This window comes from Cydia splendana, chromosome 17 (genome assembly GCF_910591565.1).
Source record: "Cydia splendana chromosome 17, ilCydSple1.2, whole genome shotgun sequence".
NCBI classification, from domain to species: domain Eukaryota; kingdom Metazoa; phylum Arthropoda; class Insecta; order Lepidoptera; family Tortricidae; genus Cydia; species Cydia splendana.
The window spans coordinates 94,083-119,154 of NC_085976.1; the positions used below are offsets into that span (position 1 = coordinate 94,083).

The 25,072-nt window shown below is 40.5% G+C and overlaps 1 protein-coding gene across 1 annotated transcript; it reads right to left on the bottom strand.

The window, feature by feature from the left end:
• Positions 1-264: 264 nt before the first annotated feature.
• On the bottom strand, positions 265-12,858 carry LOC134798611 (clavesin-1-like). The gene is made up of 6 exons (XM_063770976.1): positions 12,676-12,858; positions 9,042-9,136; positions 5,968-6,112; positions 2,538-2,629; positions 2,098-2,199; positions 265-1,208 (listed from the first exon to the last, which is right to left on the bottom strand). The coding sequence occupies exons 1-6, from the start codon at positions 12,821-12,823 to the stop codon at positions 909-911; spliced, it is 882 nt and encodes a 293-aa protein (XP_063627046.1). The 5' UTR covers positions 12,824-12,858; the 3' UTR covers positions 265-908.
• Between the last annotated feature and the right edge of the window lie 12,214 nt (positions 12,859-25,072).

A 25,072-nucleotide genomic window follows, 5' to 3' on the forward strand; every position in this document is an offset into this window, starting at 1 on the left:
TATATGTATGTGTAATTGTGTAGGTATAAATACTCGTACAGCTGCCGAGTAAAACAAGCGTTTGCCAAAAACAGTTTAATAAAATACAAGCTTTTGTTACTGACTGTACATTTCTATTTGTTGATACGATTCTAACGAGCCCAAACGCGGTGGGATTGTATTACTTCATCAGCATCAGATCATCAAGTAGAATAACCATTATTATTCTCACATAGTTCTGTATTCGGTAAAAAAATGTCTTAATTCAGTATTAATACACCTACATTTGTACAGACATTGCATTGATACTAGTTATTTTTATGGACTAGTAGGATGAAAATATAGGTTACAAGAGTACCTTCAATTCCCAACAATTTACTTAATAAATAACATGAGATCGCATTAGTACCATCTTCACACATAATGTAAAATGTTACAGCTGTGTTTTGTATAGAAATCAAAATACATTTTCATTCCTTCATGAAGCCGAACATAAATGTCTGTTTTCAAAATCTCAATTCTTACAAATAATAAGCAATCAATTTATACGCAGTCATTAGGTATAGAAGAATTGTATAAAAAAATATTTTAGCAGTTTTAAAGCATTTCAAAAATAGTTGTGCAGCTATTCATTCCATATTCCACCATTCAGAATTGACGGATTGTTCATATTAAATATATTAAGAACGGGTCACTCACGTATTTTAAGTCGAAAAAGGCTTCGCTTTCGACTTAAAATACGTGAGTTGACGTGAGTGACCCGTTCTTAATATCTATACATATAATAATATTTAATATGTCTGTGTCTCACGGAAGTTTTGTTATTAAAATGACGCATTGTTCATCGGCGATCAGCAGTAAACTATGAAATTTCCAATACAAACAATTTAGCGACGTTAATGGCGCCGACCCTTATAGTTATCTGTTCATCACTCCTTTATCACCCAGCCGAATTCCTTCATCTCCCGATCGAAGGCCTCGTCTCTGTACTTTCTGATCTTGTTGAACCAGGTCCCAATAGTGGCGTGGTGCCGGCACGTGCCCCCGTACCTCGGCGGGAGGCACTCGGGGTCCACCAGCTGGCGCAGCGACTCCAGGTCGTGGCCGTGGAAGTGGATCATCTTCCACGCCTTCTTGGGGATGAAGCGCTTGAAGAGGAAGAAGAAGGTGTTGAGAAGCCAGTTGTAGTTGACGATGTGGCAGGAATTCATCACGCACGGGATCGCCAACTGGAAAATCAGGGAATGAGGATAAACGAGCAAAGACGGCGTTGCAATCTTTTCAGTTCAAGCTTCTGGGTGTTCAAATTGTAGATTTAATATTGGAAAAAATAGTAAAAATACCAGTTTCTTCGTTTATGGAGTATGAATGAATAGGGTATTAGGGTAAGTTGGTACCTAACTTGATTTCCAAGGAATTTCTTAGAAACTCATACCTTAAATCCTTAACGCAAGACCTAGTTAAGAAAAACATATGCATATTTTACAATTATTTAGACATAAAACAATTTGGTTTTGTACATAAATAACAATCATCTTCTATGAAACTATAATCATGCACATTGCTGCCCCATCAGTGTTTCTTCAGATTAGACACTGCAGGTGTTGCAGCCGGATTGTGTGGCAGTAGATTGATGTTTGTTATGTAAAATGTTACTTACATACCTACATACTCGCACGCAACAGATGACTGAGGTATCATCTATGTTCCTGCGCCTTATCTAAAGTTTAAAGATACTTAAACCAAAGAAAGGATATGGAACGAGAAATGTCTGACCTTAAAAATATCATTAACTATTAATTAATATAACGCAAAAAATAGTAAAAACACTAATAACTCTGGTCAAAACCCACTCCACTTCAGCTTTTTATGATTTTATATGCTATGCATTTCAATTTTACCAGAAACGATGTAATTTTTTACAGAGATTTGACGGAAATATAGAGCTCTCTGACTACATTTACTTAAAGTCTAGCATAGGGCTTTTTCTTCCAAGTTGGTCGCGAATAAATGAATTTATTTAATTTATTATTTATTTATTTAACTACCTACTCATAAAGTCAACTATTTCTTGTATTAAGAACCCTGACTGGGTTGAAAAAAGGTGTAAGAACTTACCCCCATGAGGCAGACGATCTGGTAGGCGATGGTGGGCGTGAGCGTGGCCACGTGCTTCATGGTGATCCCGGCCATGTCTACGATCACGGTGCCGCCCACCACCTATGACATGTCATACATGCATGACACATGCCATTTTGATGATATCTCAAAGAAAGAGAGAACCATATATTCTATACAATGAGAGAGAGATGCGTGTGCACGAGCGCTTAAAGGCCTGGCCACACTGAAGGTGCTGCACACATCTACGGTTACGTGGACCCACACGTGCTGCACATACAAGCGGCCTTAAATGTTGGAGCCATGCTGCACGCAAGCGGAGTACCGTATCTCATAAGCATGTGTGTATTACAACGTGGCACATGACATGTTGGATATTTTATGAGGTCATAAAAATGCATATATGTAAATACGTTTATTTGTAATATATGATTAAATACCTGCATCTTGGGCGAGCGCAGCCCGATCTCCATCATGGCCATGCCCACCTTCACCAGCTCCTCGACGGGGTAGTCATCAGGGTCCCATGTTCCTGGAGAAACACAACATTACCATTAAAACAGATTGCTATGCATGTCTATTGTAAAGAGTTCATTGGATTTTTCTTAATCCGTGTAGTGTAGGTGGACCGAGGACAACGTGCCAAATTATCTATTTAATTTAATCGGGACCAAATTTTTAAATCTTATATCAAGTATAAATAATTGTGTACCTAGAGTTTATTATATTTTCTAATCTTTATTACCGTTGATGATTAAACAAATAATCGCTGTATAAGTACGAGTATTATATTGATACCTACCGAATTAGGTAAGTTCCGAACATAATGAAATGAATTAATTTATATGTTCGGAACATCATTGGAACTTAAGCTATTTACATGACATTGCTAAATGAATACCTGCATGATTAGGTACATAAAATTCGCTTGATAGAAAATCAAATCAAAAATGTATCAATAAAATGAACACTAACACAATTTACACATACATAAATAGGTACAGTGGTACAATGTTTAAAAAGTATCGTTCACAGAAACCGAAGGCATGACCTCCATGTGGGTGCTCGCGACGTCTCTGGGCCGGGCCGGCTGGTCACGGAGTAGAGGCCGACCGGTTCGTTACGTTACATTACGTTATGCATAACTGCTATTAGAGTGCTGTTTGGGCTGCCGCGTTACTGTAGCGCGTCAACTATGTTTGCCGAGGCGCACACCGATAGTTTCGACGCAATAATTAGAAAACGGTGTGCGTCATTAGTCGACCGTCTTCGCCACAGCCCAAACAATATTCTAAACGTGCTGGCGCAGCGCTGGGACTCGCCTATGTTCGCGCGCTGGGTGCGACTGCACGCGCCGCCGGTCGCCGCACCACGCCGCTTTTAGTTGTACATAATTATTTTTGTTTGTTTTTATGTTCTTTTTATCACTAACATAGATTTATAAGGGTTGTTGAGCCTTGTACTAACAATAATATGGATTTTTTTATTCGAAATAAAAATATTGAATTGAATTGAATAACCGGCGCACACATGCTTTGATCGGCGCCTCTACTATATATTTTGGATTGGGATTATATTCTAAAATATGAATGCTGTCTGTAGATTTGAACGTTACGTGTTACGCAATGGATGCAAGCGACCGATCGAGTGTAATAATTATTATAAGTAAATTATAAATGAAATAAACCTGACGGTTGAATTTTTAAAACACTCAATTGACGAATTTATTATATATTTTATACGATCGAATCCCTACTAATATTATAAATGCGAAAGTAACTCTTAACTATCTGTCTGCCTGTGACTTCTTCACGCTTAAACCGCTGAACCGATTTAGATAAAATTTGGTACCTATGGAGACAGTTTGAGGCCCGGGGAAGTATATAAAATAGTTTTGATCAATCATTATCACTACCCTATACAGACGAAGTCGCGGGCAGAAGCTAGTACCTATACATAAAATATTACTAACTAACTAATTGTGTTTGCTGCATATGCAACAAATTAATTGGAATGATGTCATCCGTCGGGCTCTTGTTAGTGCCAAAGTACCTGCAGTCCTCGAGCCCAGCGGTCTGGCCAGGGATGATGGCAAGAGGCCCGACGGATTGACACTGGTGCCTTGGAGCATGGGTCGGCCGCTAGTTTGGGACGCTACTTGCGTTGATACCCTGGCACCGTCCCATGTTCCAAGCACCAAAGATTCTGCTGGCGCTGCGGCTTCCTCAGTCGAGAGCCTCAAGCGCCGCAAATATGCCGCTCTGGGAAGCAGCTACATATTTGCGGCGTTTGGTGTCGAAACTTTGGGGCCGTGGGGGCCAAGTGCGCGTCGACTCTACAAAGACTTGTCGGCGCGCCTAATAGAGGCTTCTGGTGACCAGAGGGCTGGCCACTATTTCGCCCAGCGTATTAGTATCGCCATACAGCGGGGAAATACAGCCAGCCTTCTGGGCACCTTGCCCGTTGACGGCGATCTGGGCCAAATTTTTTATCTTTAGATTTTTAAGTTTTATTATGTTTGTTTATTTCTTTCTTTGTTTTTACCAAATAAAATCATTGGAAAAGTATGATAATGGAGAGTTAAGGCTGCGGTTTGACGGCGAGAGATATGCGAGGATGCGTAGCGAGGGATGAGGGAGGGAAAGGGGAGGGAGGATGTGTTTATTAAGAACCAATAGAATAATTTCATTTGTATTTTGCACAGCGTGCAGTGATGCTATATTGGTTCTTAAAAACGTATCCCTCGCAACGCATTTAACCCAACCCAAGCAAATGTTATTATAGTAAATTACATGAAAATGTAGTGGTTTTATCTCTCCGACGAGATATCTTGGTCAGCCCCCACAGCCCTACCGCTGGGCAACACTCACCGAACCGCAGTATAGTGAGGCGGCCGACGCCCGGGCGGTCCAGCATGCAGCCCTCGTACGCGGTACCCACGCGGGCCAGCCCCCACAGCCCCATCGCTGGGCAACATTCACCGAACCGCAGTATAGTGAGGCGGTCGACGCCCGGGCGGTCCAGCATGCAGCCCTCGTACGCGGTGCCCACGCGGGCCAGCCCCCACAGCCCCATCGCTGGGCAACACTCACCGAACCGCAGTATAGTGAGGCGGCCGACGCCCGGGCGGTCCAGCATGCAGCCCTCGTACGCGGTGCCCACGCGGGCCAGCCCCCACAGCCCCATCGCTGGGCAACACTCACCGAACCGCAGTATAGTGAGGCGGCCGACGCCCGGGCGGTCCAGCATGCAGCCGTCGTACGCGCAGCTCACGCGGGCCAGGCCCCACAGCCCCAATCCCTGGGCAACACTCACCGAACCGCAGTATAGTGAGGCGGCCGACGCCCGGGCGGTCCAGCATGCAGCCCTCGTACGCGCAGCCCACGCGGGCCAGCCCCCACAGCCCCACCGCTGGGCAACACTCACCGAACCGCAGTATAGTAAGGCGGCCGACGCCCGGGCGGTCCAGCATGCAGCCGTCGTACGCGCAGCCCACGCGGGCCAGCCCCCACAGCCCCACCGCTGGGCAACACTCACCGAACCGCAGTATAGTGAGGCGGCCGACGCCCGGGCGGTCTAGTATGTAGCCCTCGTACGAGGTGCCCACGCGGGCCAGCCCCCACGGCTCCACCGCTGGGCAACACTCACCGAACCGCAGTATAGTGAGGCGGCCGACGCCCGGGCGGTCCAGCATGCAGCCCTCGTACGCGGTGCCCACGCGGGCCAGCCCCCACAGCCCCACCGCTGGGCAACACTCACCGAACCGCAGTATAGTGAGGCGGCCGACGCCCGGGCGGTCCAGCATGCAGCCCTCGTACGCGGTGCCCACGCGGGCCAGCCCCCACAGCCCCACCACTGGGCAGCACTCACCGAACCGCAGTATAGTGAGGCGGCCGACGCCCGGGCGGTCCAGCATGCAGCCCTCGTACGCGCAGCCCACGCGGGCCAGTCCCCACAGGTCCACGTCCCGGTACAGTTCGGGGTACTGCTCCAGGAAGCGGCAGTAACGGACCAGCTGTGAAACAAAGGATAAACTCTTTCTAGCCGGGATAGACTCAAAACATGCATAAGTTTGTACCTAGTGCTACTAGCCGCATTGACGCCAGTCTCAAACGCAGGCAAGACAAGTAGGAAGGTAGGAAAAGTCAAATGAGAATAAGGCTGGTATCTACAACTATACATATACTCGCACCGGCTCCAAGCAAACACAGGTGTCTTAATTAAGAAATAGTTCGCGTCTCCGTCTCGTGTCAAATCAAATCATTAGTTAATTTGCTTGCGTTTCCTGAGTTTTCCCATTCAAAGGAAACTAAATACGACAACATAACATAAGTACATCACAGGACTAAGTTATAAAACCCCTGATTCGTCATAAAGTTTGCTAACCTTTGTTAAATGTCTCTTTTTAACCGACTTCAAAAAAGGAGGAGTTTATCAATTCGACCGTATTTTTTTTTGTATGTATGCCTCATAACTCCGACATTGGTGAAACGATTTGGAAAATTATTTTTTGTTTTTATCAAATTCCAGTTCTGATGATGGGATCCATGAGGAACCCAGGGAATTCCTTGAATATTATAGGCATACATATAGCGATTTTAGTGTTTTCATCAATAAAGCAAGTATTTACGTTCAGAAATAGTGACATTTAATGAAATGGAACTGCTGATGATGATCAAAACGGAACTGTATAACGATGCATAGTTCACTTTATCGATTTGGTTAAGTTTACTAAGCCAGTAAGATTTATAAAGAACATTTTATCAAGGTTTATTATGATGGATTCCATGAGGGATTGAGGGAACTCTTCAAACGTTATAAGCATACATACAGCGATTTTTGTATTTTCATCAACAAACTAAGCATTTACTATTAAAAAGTGCCATTTGATAAAGTGGAACTGCTGATGAAGACTTGAAGTCGGTTTTACTTTTTTTTTAAGATTAATTATTATCATGTTACAGGAGTGTCAAAATAAAAGACGAATAGGGAGAAATAATTTTCAATGGCTTGTTAGATTTGACAGTTCATGATTAACGCTATAGGTCTGTAACCATGACATTATTTTCAACTAAGGAAGGCATTGAAAAATCATTAGGTACCTAGATTGTATGTAATGGACAGAGGTCGGACAAATCATCACAAAACCATCAAAAATCATTTATATATCTCAAAATAGGACAAGATTTATTAAACTGTACATAAAAACAATATTATGTACACAGTATCTTTATAAAATTTCCAGATTGATATAATACACAAAAACTGCAGTTCAAAATTGTTAAAAAAAATGTATCGTGTTCCATAACATATTTATTTTTGCGATAAATTGTCCGAACTCTGGTAATGGACTGGATTGATCAATAAGATTTTATTTAGAATAGACGATGCTAATGTTGTGTGTATCTTAGTGAATTGGCTCCCCGTTGTACATATAAAAGGCCAAGCCACACCGGATGCGTATGCGTAGACGTGCACGTGCACGTACGCGTCCCGATGCGTTGTATAATACGAAAACTCATACGAGAGGACACACCGCTTGCGTGACGTGTGCGTGACGTGCGCGTACGCGTGACTTGCACGCAACGCAGCTCCGACGAGACAAACCGGCTGCGTGCTGCGTGCACGCGTCCACGCACCGGAGCGGCAACGTCGCTTCGTTGCGTGCAGTGATGACGTTGTGTTTAACTGCGTTCCCTATGAGAGGGCGAACCGAGCAGGTTCGGACACGCACAGCTCGGTGCTGCATAGGTGCTGTGCGTGTACACGCGCAGCTCGCTTGTATTTATTTACAACTCGGCCGGTACGCGTGCTGGTTTTTAATATGGATTCAGTGATAAAAGAAAAACTAATTAATATATTCGTCAATACGAATGTATATTTACAACATATAGCACAAAGATTCCAAAAAAATACGTCTTATAAAAATTTGGCCTGTGGGAACAAATCGATGTTAGGTACTAATAATACTATTGGAAAACAAGGTTGTTGTATTGTGAACTTAATAATAATATTATGTACTCTGAATTATCTCGATTCAAATATGAGACATTTTTTTCCTCTAATTGCAATGTCGGCATTCTGTGAGCTGCTTCCATTTGCAACAGGAGTATAATAGAATAGAATACCATTTATTTCAGTATAAGTAACAGTATAATAACATGATGTACTGTCGCAGGAGTGTATTTTATTTTACTGCACGCATGACCGAGCTGCAGCGTGCGCTTGCGTGACGTGTACAGCACACTGCGTGGCGTGCGCTGGGTGACGTGCGCGTCACCCGGTGTGACAGGGGTGCTGCGCACGTCTACGCTTACGTCGACGCACACGTGCTGCACACGCAGCCGGTGTGGCTCGGCCTAAAATGTATACACCACTGTGTACAAGTGTAATGATAAGGTCGCCGCGCCGGTACGGGAGCAGCGGCACACGCGGTTGAATACCTACTGATAAGCGCCACAGCAAGGCGGACCATTCTTTGATGGTTATTGACGGTAGTCTATTATTGGTTATTAGTCGATCATTACTCTGATTCCCCCGGCGGTTACCAGGCGGCCGATAGAGCGCGAAGCGTCTCAGTTTCCGTTTGGGCACAATGCTTTCGTATGTTCGGCTCGGCTGTTCTCCTAGATGTCTGCAGGTCACATTTCTCATCAGATTCTGGTAAAATTATGTGTGCAGGTTCGATAATTGTATGGGTTACTTTGTTGATTCAGTTTTCGAATTTTCCTTAATGGCGGAGCCATGGGGCTTCATGTGGCCGACAACTCGCAGAGCCGCACCGATAGTAATAATGTAGGTGTGAACTACTCGTAGTTTGTAATGTTTAACTTTTTGTGTAGTTATATTGTAAATACTTTTGGAATCTTATTGTGTAATATGTAAGCATTTTGGTATAAACTGTAAACTTGTGTGTTGTGTGAATGAATAGGTAAACAATAAACCTGTTTGTGCGCGCGCGGCACGAGGAAGCGTCGCGCGCGCAGGAACCGCAGCAGGAACGCGTCGTCCATGCGCCTCGGCGTGCACTCCCCGCGCTCTGCGCACACATAATATATATAACACAACGGTACGGTACTTACACAATTACGTTTGTATTTCGCTTTCTGTATTTTTTAGCTTTATGGTGCACAATAAAGAAGATAATGATAGTTTATTATTCAAGTAGGCATATTACAATGCGCTTATGAACGTCAAATAAAGCTACACCGGCTCCAACCCTACATCTCTGCCTCGTATAGAAGGTAGGGTTTCCATATATGTATTCAGATTTTGTTTGCCATGTCAGGATTTTTATTCCTATGTAAGATTTGCGAGGGGACTTGGCGAGTGTCAGGGTTTTTAGAATCCTCAATTAATCATTAGAGGCTAGCTAAAAGATTGCAGTTGTCATCCAATTCTGAGGTACATCGAGAGATAGATTGAGAGAAAAAATGAACGAACGAACGAAAGAAATACATATATTTCTTTTACATATCTATACTTGAATGGACTACTTTGTTTGTAAAACAATATATCGTTTCAAACTCACTGCATATACAGTCGGTATATAGGAAAAAAAAATCAAGGACATTACTACCATCTAGAAACCACTCACTCTCATATTGTAAACAGGTACCTACATAATTACCAGCATTTAAGGCTCGTTGACACGCTTTAGTTTCCATATAAACATACCAAATTAACCTAACCAATTGAATACCCTAATCATTACCTACCGGTTATCTAAGACTGTATTGCGATCGTCGACCTAGGCAGCCTTCTAGTTATACAACGTTTAGTATGAAGTTCACCACTACATACACACCTATGATACCACAACATATATACACAGGGCTTGAATTTTGGAGAGAGATGAATCAAACAAATGACACCACACAAAATATAAATAGCACTGAAAAAAAATCCTAAAATAACGCTGCCGCTGGCAGTTTAACATCTAAGTACATATAACATCTATATAATATCTATCTATATATAGTATCTATCTATCTATTTAATACCTTTAAACGAGCAATTCTTGTTTATTTATTTATATGTATATTTATTTATATATAAATATTTATATACAGGTTGTTTGGTACATCGTTTGCCAAATTAAAACGGCAGATAGGTTGAGTCATTTGCTATCTCCCCAGGCCTAGAAATGTTTAGTTTTGCGCACTTTTTTTTCAGCTCTATGGCAGTTTTTCGTAAATTTCAAATTTTTACTTGCGCAGTAGTAAAAAAAACATGGCTAGAAAAAAAAAATTGTTTTTTCTAGGCATGAGTAGATAGCAAATGACTCATTCTATCTGCCGTTTTAATTTGGCAAACGATGTACCAAACACCCTGTATATATTTCGGGGATCTCGGAAATGGCTCTCACGATTTCGATGAAATTTGCTATATGGGGGTTTTCGGAAGCGATAAATAGATCTAGCTAGGTCTTATCTCTGAAAAAACGCGCATTTTTGAGTTTTTATATGTTTTCCGAGCAAAGCTCGGTCTCCCAGATATTTATATCGCTAAAAGATTAGATATTTAGAAGTAAATCTGTTTTAATGCTAAGAAGTTACGTTACAACAACAAAACGTTACGGTTAAAGCAGCGCAGCGAATAATACTCTGATTATTCTTATACTACCTGAAGTCCCGTTAAAGTTTAAAATAAACACAACTGGGTGCGTAGCCAACGTTAACGCTCCGTAGCGAACGAAACGCAACTGTAACTGTCGCACTAGTATGAAAGAGTGATAGAGAGAGAGATGACTAACGATACGCTACAAATCGATAACGATCGGCACGTTGGCTACGCGCCCTGAACCGACTTCTTTACGCCACTGAGAGGTGGTAACGATATTATTATGATTACAACAGCGCTGAACCCGTCCTTAGAAGGTAATAGCAGCTACCGAGCATTTGTTACAGTATCGTCTCCGTGACTTATACCATTATCATTATGTTTGAAATAGAGATCAAAATTAGATATAATTAGTAGGTAAGTAATTTATTTTTTATGAACTCAAAAGTTTAGGATAGATAACTTGTTTCTATGGCTTACAATGTCCAAGTGTCTCCGAGTGCTCGTGCACCAGCTGCCACGTGTCCCCACCCTGCACCCCCCTCCCCCCGGCAGACACAGCTATGTCCTCACCGTATATCATCCCCCTATCGCTCCTGGATGGCGACGTGACTGGTCTCCGAGTGCTCGTGCTCCAGCTGCCACGTGTCCCCACCCTGCACCGCCCTCCCCCCGGCAGACACAGCTATGTCCTCACCGTATATCATCCCCCTATCGCTCCTGGATGGCGACGTGACTGGTCTCCGAGTGCTCGTGCACCAGCTGCCACGTGTCCCCACCCTGCACCCCCCTCCCGCAGACACAGCTATGTCCTCACCGTATATCATCCTCCTATCGCTCCTGGATGGCGTCGTGACAGGTCTCCGAGTGCTCGCCGTGCACCAACTGCCACGTGTCCCCACCCTGCACCCCCCTCCCCCCGACTGACACAGCTATGTCCTCACCGTATATCATCCCCCTATCGCTCCTGGATGGCGACGTGACTGGTCTCCGAGTGCTCGTGCACCAGCTGCCACGTGTCCCCACCCTGCACCCCCCTCCCGCAGACACAGCTATGTCCTCACCGTATATCATCCTCCTATCGCTCCTGGATGGCGTCGTGACAGGTCTCCGAGTGCTCGTGCACCAGCTGCCACGTGTACCCACCCTGCACCCCCCTCCCCCCGACTGACACAGCTATGTCCTCACCGTATATCATCCCCCTATCGCTCCTGGATGGCGACGTGACTGGTCTCCGAGTGCTCGTGCTCCAGCTGCCACGTGTCCCCACCCTGCACCCCCCTCCCCCCGGCAGACACAGCTATGTCCTCACCATATATCATCCCCCTATGGCTCCTGGATGGCGACGTGACTGGTCTCCGAGTGCTCGTGCACCAGCTGCCACGTGTCCCCACCCTGCACCCCCCTCCCGCAGACACAGCTATGTCCTCACCGTATATCATCCCCCTATCGCTCCTGGATGGCGACGTGACTGGTCTCCGAGTACTCGTGCACCAGCTGCCACGTGTCCCTACCCTGCACCCTCCTCCCGCAGACACAGCTATGTCCTCACCGTATATCATCCCCCTATCGCTCCTGGATGGCGACGTGACTGGTCTCCGAGTGCTCGTGCACCAGCTGCCACGTGTCCCCACCCTGCACCCTCCTCCCGCAGACACAGCTATGTCCTCACCGTATATTATCCCCCTATCGCTCCTGGATGGCGACGTGACTGGTCTCCGAGTGCTCGTGCACCAGCTGCCACGTGTACCCACCCTGCACCCCCCTCCCGCAGACACAGCTATGTCCTCACCGTACACCATGTCCCGCAGCTCCTGAATGGCGGCGGGCCTGGTGGTGGGATCCTCGTGGACTAACTGCCACGTGTCCCCACCCCCCTCCCGCAGACACAGCTATGTCCTCACCGTACACCATGTCCCGCAGCTCCTGAATGGCGGCGGGCCTGGTGGCGGGATCCTCGTGGACTAACTGCCACGTGTCCCCGCCCCCCTCCCGCAGACACAGCTATGTCCTCACCGTACACCATGTCCCGCAGCTCCTGGATGGCGGCGGGCCTGGTGGCGGGATCCTCGTGGACTAGCTGCCGCGCCAGCTCTTGCAGTTCTGGATGCTCCTGCGTGTGCACCTCCGCCTCGAAGGCTATTTCCAGGAAGCACTCGAACATCTTGGTATCGTCTGGTGGCTCCCACTCTGCAAATCATTATTTAACAATTAGAAATCATCTCGAAATGAATCTTTGTAACATGTATACCTATTGTTTAGGGTCAGAGTGAAAAATTAAACCTGATAGGTTCTAATCTGCTTCTTCTCCTTTGCCACTGATATATTAAATAAATAATAATAAATAAATAAATATTATAGGACAATTTTACTTATTTTAAGGCTTGTGTTGTGAGTACTATGTAGACGATATTGTACAGTAGCATCAAAAGCTTATCAGAATAAGCGTCAACAGTATCTACCGTTCTACTGTGATAGCTTAATAAAAAGTAGACATGCGCAAAATGTATCACTGAAAAGAAAAGATTGATATGATATGCATCTTTCGTACGCCGTGAAGTACTTCACTCTTTTAGTTCACTAGTTCAGTTTAGTGCAGTAGCTCAACAGATCCATCTATATCAAAAGTATTGGTTTCATTTCTCTCATTCGCGGATATATTGAGTTGAATGAAGAATTTGATAGATAATTTCATTCAATATGAATCACTCAAGTAAATTAATTTATGAATCGAAGGTTTAACATGGCGTCCTTGTCACTCTTTAAGCGAATGAGCAAGTAAATGAACAGGTTTTTAAACTGGACTGCTGAAGTAAAGAACTAAGTGAATCCGCGCTGAATGAATGAATGAAAGAGTGACATCAAGTGAAGTACTTCATTTGAATCTTTCATTCGCGAGCTACTCATGTCTAATAAAAAGAGATGTCTGTACATATAGAACATTTAAACTTGTGTCGTGCTAGGATAATGTTGTTGCTTATGTAGGTACTAAGTATTAATATTAATAGAAATCGTGCACCGGAGCCTCGGTTAGGTATCTCTTACTCATAAGACCGCGTTGTTGCCTAAACCTACGAAAAGCCTCCGTCTCCGAACGTTAACGTACATATATGTATCAAAGATGTATACAGGGCCCAGGGGCTTTATTTAACCAAGGACAATCTGTTCTGTTGGCTATCATGTTTAAAATGCTGTTGCTACACCCCCCGCACACCATGTCAAGCGGCAATAGGAAATATTTATTTGGCGTATTTTAAATTATACACAAAAAAACAATGAAGTACTCGTAATATTTAATATAATTATTACACCAATTCTTACACCAAAAATATAATGTTTAATCGTGTCTGGGACGTGTGTTAATGTTAACAAGCAAGCAAGGTGAACTTAAGCTAACCTTTCTCGATGTTTCTCGAAGTACCTAGGTAGGTAGCTGCAATGTTTTGTTGACACCGTGGCCTCGAATAATATTAAAAGTAAATAAAAACTTACAAGTTTCAATTCAACAAGACTGATTTACTTTAGGTAGAAACTTAGCAAAAATCCCAATCCCAGCATCAAAACAAAAACGTGAGCGAGACGGGTATGCGTGCGTGCCCGGGATCGCGGATATCAAGTTTTTGAACTTTAATTCTTTGTAATTTTTAACAAAAAAAGTAATCGATGACTTAGATCAAAAATAAAATTGCGCATTTTAGAAGCAATTTTAATATTTTTAGGTTTCTTGATAAAAGTGTTAAAGTGCGTTTTAGACCCATGTTCGGGATTTTTTTCTATCAAGTGAAAGTCAATAAATCAGGTTTCGAATCGATGTTTTACATAAATACTAATAGAGGCCTCAAGATTACTAATTAAAATTTTGGCAACCGTACTTGTCATCTAAAAAAGCGCTATGTTTATTCAAAACCAAAAACTCTGCTGGCTAAACCTACTGAACCTTAAAAATTACGTACCTACCAAGAATTATTTATATTTAATTTACTTCAATTTTATTTCATCTCAAAAAAGAAAAAACATATTTATTTCATAGTTTGGATGTTACATAGGTGAAGTACAGTGATCCCCACACTATAGGTAGGCTTAGCCTGTGACGCGGGGATCTAAGCCAAATACGATTTATTATTAAATCTAGTAAGTACATTTAAATTTAAAACTAAGAATTTTTATTAAATGACTGTGAAGTGAATGTGTAAAAGGAGTTTAACATGGGCGATATAAAAAAATAACTCGAGTTTTTGTAATACGTCGGTGGCAAACAAGCATAAAGCCCGCCACATGATAAGCCTACGTTGCATATGGACGCTTTCAGTGTACATTTGCGATGCTGACCCTTTAAAAACCTGTACCTACACTCCATTTTTGAAGAACCCCTTAGTGAAATGTACTAGAGGCTCGAGGAAACCTCGGCATGAGCTCATCCCACCGTCGGAGCGTTCGCGAGAGGAAATTCATTGCACACTCTACTATTGTTTACATATATTGCATATAGTGCTTGTCGCGTGGCAGTAGGTACCTACTACCTAGTGGCAAAAACAGCGCAACGTCATGAGAACGAATAGTACCTACCTACGTCGTTCGTGAGGTCGGAGATCAGCTGCCAGTGCTACCTGCGAGGTTTCCTTGTATTATAAGGGCAATAGTTAATATTGTACCACCAGTACTGTGACTTAACCGTTTAATGCCGAAGCTCCAGATTTGGTACTGGAGGTGCATGTTGTACAAAAGGTTGTACAATCATGTGCATTGTGCAATAGTTATTGTATTAAGTAAATGGGTAGTAGTAAAAGTAGAGTTGTCAAGGCAACAATTTTATACTGAACTCAACAGTAGGTACTCTAACTTATGTGCTCTTACAAGCTCTAATATTTAGGTACCTAGTATATAGTATTGACCCAATATAATGTACTTACATAAACGGGACTTAATCGCGCATAATTATAATTAAGCTTAAAATGTTGATGATCATTTTTAGGGTTCCGTACCCAAAGGGTAAAACGGGACCCTATTACTAAGAGTCCGCTGTCCGTCCGTCCGTCCGTCCGTCCGTCCGTCCGTCCGTCCGTCCGTCCGTCCGTCTGTCACCAGGCTGTATCTCACGAACCGTGATAGCTAGACAGTTGAAATTTTCACAGATGATGTATTTCTGTTGCCGCTATAACAACAAATACTAAAAACAGAATAAAATAAAGATTTAAATGGGGCTCCCATACAACAAACGTGATTTTTGACCAAAGTTAAGCAACGTCGGGAGTGGTCAGTATTTGGATGGGTGACCGTTTTTTTTTTTTGCTTTTTTTTTGCCGTTTTTTGCATTATGGTACGGAACCCTTCGTGCGCGAGTCCGACTCGTACTTGCCCGGTTTTTTATGTCAAGTCAAGTTTTCACTAATTTCAAAATTTTATTTAGTAATGTTATTATTAGCAAAACTGGCCGTATTTAAGACCTTAAGCCTTTCATGTTACGGGACTGAGAACCGTTTGAAGTTATAACTTATAATACTGGATATTACTGTGACTGCGCAACCTATTGTGCAGCAATCATCTCGCATGACATAGTCACTTTTTGCTGGCGGCTATTAAAAGAAACTGGCTTATTTCTTGATAATTCTCTTCCTGAAGCACATTAATATAATTACTCGACAATAACTTGATAAAACTTGTTGCTGAGCAAAAGATCTTCCTTAATGTGTAATAATCAGAGCGATTTTTTTAAACGGACTGAGGGCAGCTACTAGGTCTCGTACACGCCTTAGAAGAGTAAATTGCTTACTTTGTTGTAAATATAGGTAGAAGTCATGAAAAGTAATAATACTTAGGTACTTTTCTTGACTTCTGTTTACAACAAACAAAGTAAGATTTATGTGTTTACTCGGTAATCCCATGAAACAAACGCCGGCAACTCTCAGAGTCTCAGCTAGATTACTCTTTGATTCTGAATTACTCATTAAATTCTAAAATATGAGAGATACTTAACATCTGGTCTATTCTATACTTCTGATGACCGAGTTCAAAAATTGGTCAGCTTACATTTAACTTTGTCAAGTTGACAAAGAATGAAAAGTTAATTGGGGCCTATATATGTACTGATATTTTTATAGAAATTAAAAACTTTATTTTTATGATATCATATCAAATCACCCCGTCCATTACTTACAGAACGTGCCTCGGTTGCTAAGGTGTCGATAGATACCTAATATGTACAAAGCATGAGGATTGGGAAGTTTCATTGACCGAAGCGAAGCGAAGGTCTACGTTTTGACTCGGGCATTTTGCTTTCGTATGTCCGGATGTTCTCCTCTACAGGTCGCAATTCTTAACCGATTCTCGTGAAATTTTGTGACCGAATTTTATGACTAAATAAAATTTTTTTGTCAATCCGGTTTTTGGAAATTTTTAAAAATGGCGGAGTCGTGATACCTGGCGCCTAAACAAATAGTCGTATCGATATCATAAGACTTTTTTCTTTTTGAAACATGTTTACAGAGTTAATAGCAAAAAATGCAGAAAAAAATTATCGCTGGTTTAGGCGGTATTTAGATATTTAATATTAACTAATTTTAATTTGAGAAGGAGTAGCTAAATTTCGTCAACCCATCTAAGAACTATTTGGCTCAGTTTGTAAACGTTCGCTTTTTCTGTTTGCACAGAGGGTCTGGGTTCGATCCCCAGTAATTGTATGCTGGGATATTATAACTTTTTGTATTTTTTTACACATAAATTTCGTATTGTTTTTCTTTAATTTACTATACACCGTGTTTTTATTGAATTCCGTTAACTTCGGGGTATAGTTAAGTACGTTTATAAGAACTAAATGGCATAGTTAATTTTCAAAAAAACATTTTTTTTTTGTTTTCTTTTTTGTTTTTTTTTTTGTTTAAAAAGTAATTAAATGAAGCATATAGCGTTGTTGTAACACGGGCATTACATTTAACTCAACCAAACAATTGAAATCTGTGACATATCAATGTCATTTCGTACATCAATCGACCGAGATTGTACTTAAGTTTAGTAGCAAATGTATGAACTCATTCTAAACACTAATCAATATGTAAGCCGGCCCTAAGGCAAGTGTACACGCTTGTAGAGGCCTTATAGTAAAAAAATAAATTATGGATTATCTCCGAAATGGACTTAATTAGAACATCGGTGTCTTTGAGAAAGTTAAGTACTTGATTTAAGCTCAGGAATGCACCCTTGAAATTAACGGAAATCAAAAAAAACACGGTGTATTTAAAGCTCTTAGCACCATGTTATTTCAAGCTCTGCTCGCGAGGTCTACAGCTCACAGAGCCACTAGTACTAAAGGTATAATTGTCATCAAGGTTAGATGATGAAACGAATACCTACTCCGGATCTTAATAAAAGTTACGTCATAACGAAAAAAAACGGAATATTTTTGATACTTACAACCACAAACCATATAAAGTACCTTTCACTGTTACCTTCGGACGAGCCAAGCCAAATTTAACCGTATTCTGACGTATCAAGATCGAAATTAAACTTAACTAAAGTCAAGGCATTGCCGAAATATTCAATTGTTTTGAAATGAAGGTTTCTCGCCATACGTAATTGACCGAAGCGAAGCGAAGGTCTACGTTTTGACTCGGGCATTTTGCTTTCGTATGTCCGGATGTTCTCCTCTACAGGTCGCAATTCTTAACCGATTCTCGTGAAATTTTGTGACCGAATTTTATGACTAAATAAAATTTTTTTGTCAATCCGGTTTTTGGAAATTTTTAAAAATGGCGGAGTCGTGATACCTGGCGCCTAAACAAATAGTCGTATCGATATCATAAGACTTTTTTCTTTTTGAAACATGTTTACAGAGTTAATAGCAAAAAATGCAGAAAAAAATTATCGCTGGTTTAGGCGGTATTTAGATATTTAATATTAACTAATTTTAATTTGAGAAGGAGTAGCTAAATTTCGTCAACCCATCTAAGAACTATTTGGCTCAGTTTGTAAACGTTCGCTTTTTCTGTTTGCACAGAGGGTCTGGGTTCGATCCCCAGTAATTGTATGCTGGGATATTATAACTTTTTGTATTTTTTTACACATAAATTTCGTATTGTTTTTCTTTAATTTACTATACACCGTGTTTTTATTGAATTCCGTTAACTTCGGGGTATAGTTAAGTACGTTTATAAGAACTAAATGGCATAGTTAATTTTCAAAAAAACATTTTTTTTTTGTTTTCTTTTTTGTTTTTTTTTTTGTTTAAAAAGTAATTAAATGAAGCATATAGCGTTGTTGTAACACGGGCATTACATTTAACTCAACCAAACAATTGAAATCTGTGACATATCAATGTCATTTCGTACATCAATCGACCGAGATTGTACTTAAGTTTAGTAGCAAATGTATGAACTCATTCTAAACACTAATCAATATGTAAGCCGGCCCTAAGGCAAGTGTACACGCTTGTAGAGGCCTTATAGTAAAAAAATAAATTATGGATTATCTCCGAAATGGACTTAATTAGAACATCGGTGTCTTTGAGAAAGTTAAGTACTTGATTTAAGCTCAGGAATGCACCCTTGAAATTAACGGAAATCAAAAAAAACACGGTGTATTTAAAGCTCTTAGCACCATGTTATTTCAAGCTCTGCTCGCGAGGTCTACAGCTCACAGAGCCACTAGTAATATGATACAGTCGGCTGAACCATAATTATATGACAAATACCTAAGAAGAAATCTTCATTTCATGGTTGTACCTAATTGATAAAATGATAAACCTAATTATTTTATTAGATTTTTTTTTTTTGTATAGATAATTTATTAAATATAGTAAGTTTATAGGTTTATTAAACCTAATAGGTAGGTAAGTACTTAACATTCAACCTACTTAAAATTAAAAGTGAGTTTCCTAAAATGTTGTCTTTAAAGTAACAGCCGCTAAAATACTTTTATTTGCTTTAAAAAGCAAGTTTTACCATGACGGTGTCGCCGTTTCTTTAGAAGAACGCTTTTATGGCCCTAATCTTACGGTTAAAACTTGAATGATCTATGAAGTGCGATAGCCGAATTGGAGCACGTTTTGGAGCCGAGTCATTGCACTTGGATTTCACCTTCACAACACAACAACGTCAACAACTGCTTGCGTACGCACTTTCCGCCCGACTTTGACGGTTCCCTTGCGGCATAATAATTTGTCCTCTCATTACAATCGTAACATATCAATGTGGTCAAATCATTCGTAAAAATTAGCCAGTTGGAGTCAGGTTGAGTACTTACGACTGTAGCTATTTAGAATGTTGAGTGTACGTAAAAGTAAATCCTCTCTACATACAATATTTCCCACTACCCAAAGGTTGTCTGGAAGAGGTCGCTTTTTTAGCGATAAGGCCACCTGTTATTACGAGTAGTTATAATTTTCCTTTATCATTTCTTTGTAGTTTTACATGTAAAATGTATTACCTACTATGGTGCAATAAAGAATATTTACATAAGGTACTTTATATATTGTGAAGGGGTGACTACTATAAATAACCTTGCTGAATGTAAATTCGATAACACAATCTTTTAAAACCTAAGGCCATCCTGTTTACTTCGCTCGTGTACGAACACTAAAGTTCATTTAATATATTTAACTGATACATTTATTTTAAAACAAAAATGATCACTCGTGTGGATCATGTACTACATCGGGATCTTATGCCTTTTGTATAATAATACGGTCCACCGATGTACAGTCAGGAGTGTTGCTGTTTGTACCTATAGGTAAATTGTTAATAGATTGAGTTTATCACACTGCAACATAAAATGAAGAACCCATTTATATATGCGGATAAGCCTTCCCTTGGCCATATCCTCGCTCGTAGGGCCCAGAGCGTGCATTACAATGTCTCTACACTCCGATTAATTAAAAATAGGAATATTCTGCATGGTGGGACTTAGTTACGAGGTTCTGGGCTCTAACTTTGGGTACCTAATCTCAAATCTCAACAGCAGAATCGGGAACATCATTGCTGTGTATGGTTCATTTATCTACTGTTTTAAATTACGATAACAATTTTTTGAAAAAATATGTAAAATGCATTATAAAATGAATAACTGTATGACGGAACAGATGTCAAAAGATCAACATGCAATGAACATTAGCTACTTACAACGTGTTTGTTTTTTATGTGTGTGTGGTAAACAAACAATAGGGTAGATGAAAATGCTCGATCCGTCGTGTTATTGAAGCCCAACTTGTATAAGTAAGAAGGTAGCATGTAAAAGGAAAGTTCCTTTCAACTTTTAATAAATTTAATTTAGTATGTTTTTGTTTTTATATTTTACTGTTGGTTTTACAATAAAAAAATATTCAGAAATTTCCATAGTTGTCATAGTTAGATTTTTTACAAAGTTCTGCTAGTTTATACCTACTTACAGTAAGAAATGTGTTTTTAACCCTCGGACTTTTTGCCAAATAAATGATAAAAATCGGAAGATTGTATGAAGAAAAATGTAATACCTAATAGTGAAATGACTAAAAATATATCATTAAATAAATGGCTCTTAAAATTGTGTAATTCAATATTTACTAATATTTTAATCGCAACAGTAACCTTGTCTATCTCTTGGTTACTTTTTCACGGTCTAGCCTCGTTAATAATACTCTAGACTTGATTTCGACATAATTGCATTAATATGCATTTGAACCGCTACTTAATAGGTTATCGTATCTATTAATTTGTATAATGTCATGAGGTACCTCTTATGTACTGTTTCCCATAAAACACAAACTTCAAATGCTATTCAACTTGACTCTTTATCTTGACTCAGAGTAATCAGATGCACTTATAGTCTATGTACTTTTTACTCAAAAACGGCTGAACCGATCTTGGTCGCTACAGTTTTCGTTGAACAGCTTTACCTTCATAATTTTTTTCATATATTTTGGACTCATGGTTCAAAGGTAAGAAGTATTTAATATAACCATGACAAGTTGCAGCTTTCTAGCACTAGGTAGGTATCTGTGAAGTAAGCCGTGGACGGACAGACGGACAGTGCGAAACAATAGGGGTTCCTATTTGACTACGGAACCCTAAAAAGGATGTCGATACTGAAATATTATAAGTCGCCAAGTACAATAGTATGCAGAAAATACATGTACCTATATTTTATATACAGACTTATTAATTTAGAAAAACCTAGAACACCTAGGTCAACTATTATGACGGATGTTTTTTCAAGTTCCTAATATATATGTAAGTAAATTGCCAAGTTGTTAAAATAACCAAAATATTTTTTTTTTATTAAAAAATGATGAATAACACGACGATAATATTTAAATTTGTATAAATTTTGCAAACTAAGTAATAATATATTCCAAAATGTGTTTCGACACAATAAATTTTAAATTGTACTCTTTGCGGCACGGCATCTGGACCATTTGAGATCATTAAACGTCATAAAGTATTGCAAAACACTTATTTATTTATAAAGTTTTTCAGTAATACAGCGAGAGAGAATGAAAATAGTCTATTCGCATGTCGTCAACCAAACGACTTTGACCGAAAGCGAATTAAGCCGCCTATCTTATTAGAGTAGGCTCGAAAGTTGTGTAACAGATTTTATAACGCTCGTAATATTCACAACCCGACCACTTCATAACAACCAGTGTAAGCGGGGGATTGGCTATCGCAGTGTTGTTAGGTGTTGCGAGGCCAGGTTACGCTGGTGGGAGTATGTGAGAGGTGTGGGCGCCGTGTAGCGGGTGTCGCCGACCGAGGCTGGCCCCTTGACCGATTCGACGACCAGTGGAAGGCTTATTCAGAAAGGTACGATTTAATTCAATTCAATTCAATTCAATTCAATTTCTTTATTTCAGATAAAGCATCCATATCGTGTTAGTTACAAAACAAATAATATGTTACTAACTTAAATACTATGTTAGTAAAAATAAATAGGTACTCATAATATAACACCGGAACGTCACAGTGTCTCACAAAGAGTATCTATTTATACTTACTCGTTAGAAAATTAGCCAATTCTTAGAAGTGTAATTTTATATACTTAATTGACCGAGCGTTAGCGAACACCTCCGTTTCAGCTTGGGGAAAATGCTTTCTTAATATGTCTGGATGTTCCCCTCTACAGGTCGCAATTCTCAACCGATTCTCCTGATACATTGTAAGCAGGATCGATGATACAAAAAAAATCTTTTGTCGATTGCCTTTTTGAAATTTTACAAAATTCGGAGGCATAGATACATTTATTTAGTTTTAAGTTATGCTCACGAGGTGTACAGCTCACAGAGCCACTAGTATAAATATGAATATAAGCGCTTGCGTGCTGCAAGATGTATTGTGAGCAATGTCAAACCAAAAATGAATATCAAATCAAGTTGATATTCATACGAGTATGATTTGAATACAGCTAGTCGTTGCTTATGCAAAGCTCCGAGACACTTTTGTCCTTGTTACATTCCGACGGACGCTGCGCTGACGCGGCGCGGCGGGCTCTTACCTCGAAAGATAAAGGTCCCGCGTGGTCATAATGACCACTGATGGTCATTGACCATTGGGGTTGCGAAAAAATGTTTTCGTCGACGGCTTGTCCCACTAGCAAAGATTGTAGTATAAACTTTATACAGTATGGTGGCTAACGGCAATCGATAGAAAGTAAAAACAAAACAGATTTGCTATAGGTATAGTATTCTCATAGCTTGGGTACGGTGACAGCTATCACCTCCATACAATTACGCAACCTTATAACGCAAAATGTGCAAAACTTGTAACGTAATAATATGTGTCGAAGTCTAGTCAAAAGTCCAACTTTTCATAAGGACGAGATTTGCTTGTATATTTGTACGAATAACCTGTCCAAGTCAAAGAGTCTTTATGGCAAGCGACAAAGTGGGACGTTACGCCGGCCGCGGAGAAATATATTATAATAACGTAACGTAATATTATGTATCCTCATTCAAATCAATATAACCGCTTTGTAATATACTGGAGAATAAACCTCGATAGCATTGACCCCCGCCTTGGCTCAGACGAGACAACATCTCAATATTCTCAATTACAGATGCAATGCGTAAGTACCTACGTCAGTCTCAGTGCCCAGTTGCCCACACAATACAGGGTGTTTAGTCCATCATTTGCCAAATTAAAATGGCGGATAAGTGGGGTACTTTTCTATCTTTTCACGCTCATTAAAGAATTTTTGGGCCCACGAGTATTTTATTTTTTGCTTTTTTTGTTGTTTTTGAAAAATCTTCAGGGTCGACTCGTTTAAACTTAAATTAAAAAAAAGTAAGTGGTAGAGAGATGCAACGTTTATTGCGTCGTGGTGTTTAGACACACTTACTTGTAAAGTAAATTCAAGAACGTGGTCTCTTTTTGATTTTTTTTTAATTGAAAATCAAAGTTGACCTTGGTGTAAATTTTTACATGTTGTAAAAGATTTGAGGGTTAATAAAAAAACCGGCCAAGTGCGAGTCGGACTCGCACACGAAGGGTTCCGTACCATTATCTATAAAAACGGTCACCCATCCAAGTACTGACCCCGCCCGACGTTGCTTAACTTCGGTCAAAAATCACGTTTGTTGTATGGGAACCCCACTTAAATCTTTATTTTATTCTGTTTTTAGTATTTGTTGTTATAGCGGCAACAGAAATAAATCATCTGTGAAAATTCCAACTGTCACGCTATCACGGTTCGTGAGATACAGCCTGGTGACAGACGGACGGACGGACGGACGGACAGCGGAGTCTTAGTAATGGGTCCCGTTTTACCCTTTGGGTACGGAACCCTAAAAAAACTAGAGGTTAAATGTCAGTAATTTTGACTTTGGTAAAACCGTTTAACGTTAGACATCACGACGCAATAAACGTTGCATCTCTCTATCACTTACTTTTTTTTTAATTTAAGTTTAAACGAGTCGGCCCTGAAGATTTTTCAAAAACAACAAAAAAAGCAAAGAAAAAAAATACTCGTGGGCCCAAAAATTTTTTAAAGGGCGTGGAAAGATAGAAAACTACCCCACTTATCCGCCATTTTAATTTGGCAAACGATGGACCAAACACCCTGTATACCTACAGAGTGATCTAGGATACGTGTATGGGAATCAATGCGTCTTGTTATTCCTGAATACGTCTAGTCGTCTATATTATAAAGTATTTATTAAGAAAGGTTTCTTGTTTGGTTATTTACATTTGTTTTTCTCATTTTCACCACGTAAAAGTTTTGACCGAAAGGGTGTCTGCTGTCTACTTAAGTAGTTTCGGCGGTTTCGTACGCCCGGTGAGTCCGTATATAAATTTTATTCGTTTTAAATTTTGTCTATTAATGTAGTGGGTAATAGGTACCTACCTAATGCCAGTTTTTACCACTTGTAGTGAGGGAAGTAGTGTCACCCAATGTATGGGACGTGCAAATTTTGGTATCGGATAAATTCACTTGGCACAGATGTAGTATACGT

What these genes read in the sequence shown, in the direction of transcription:
- LOC134798611 (XM_063770976.1), bottom strand. Translation starts at nt 12,823, where the DNA reads ATGTTCGAGTGCTTCCTGGAAATAGCCTTCGAGGCGGAGGTGCACACG. An exon ending in TGCGCTCGCCCAAGATGCAG is followed by an intron (nt 2,200 to 2,537) that starts GTATTTAATCAT and finishes GACATGTCATAG; the next exon opens with GTGGTGGGCGGCACCGTGAT. An exon ending in AGATCGTCTGCCTCATGGGG is followed by an intron (nt 1,209 to 2,097) that starts GTAAGTTCTTAC and finishes CTGATTTTCCAG; the next exon opens with TTGGCGATCCCGTGCGTGAT.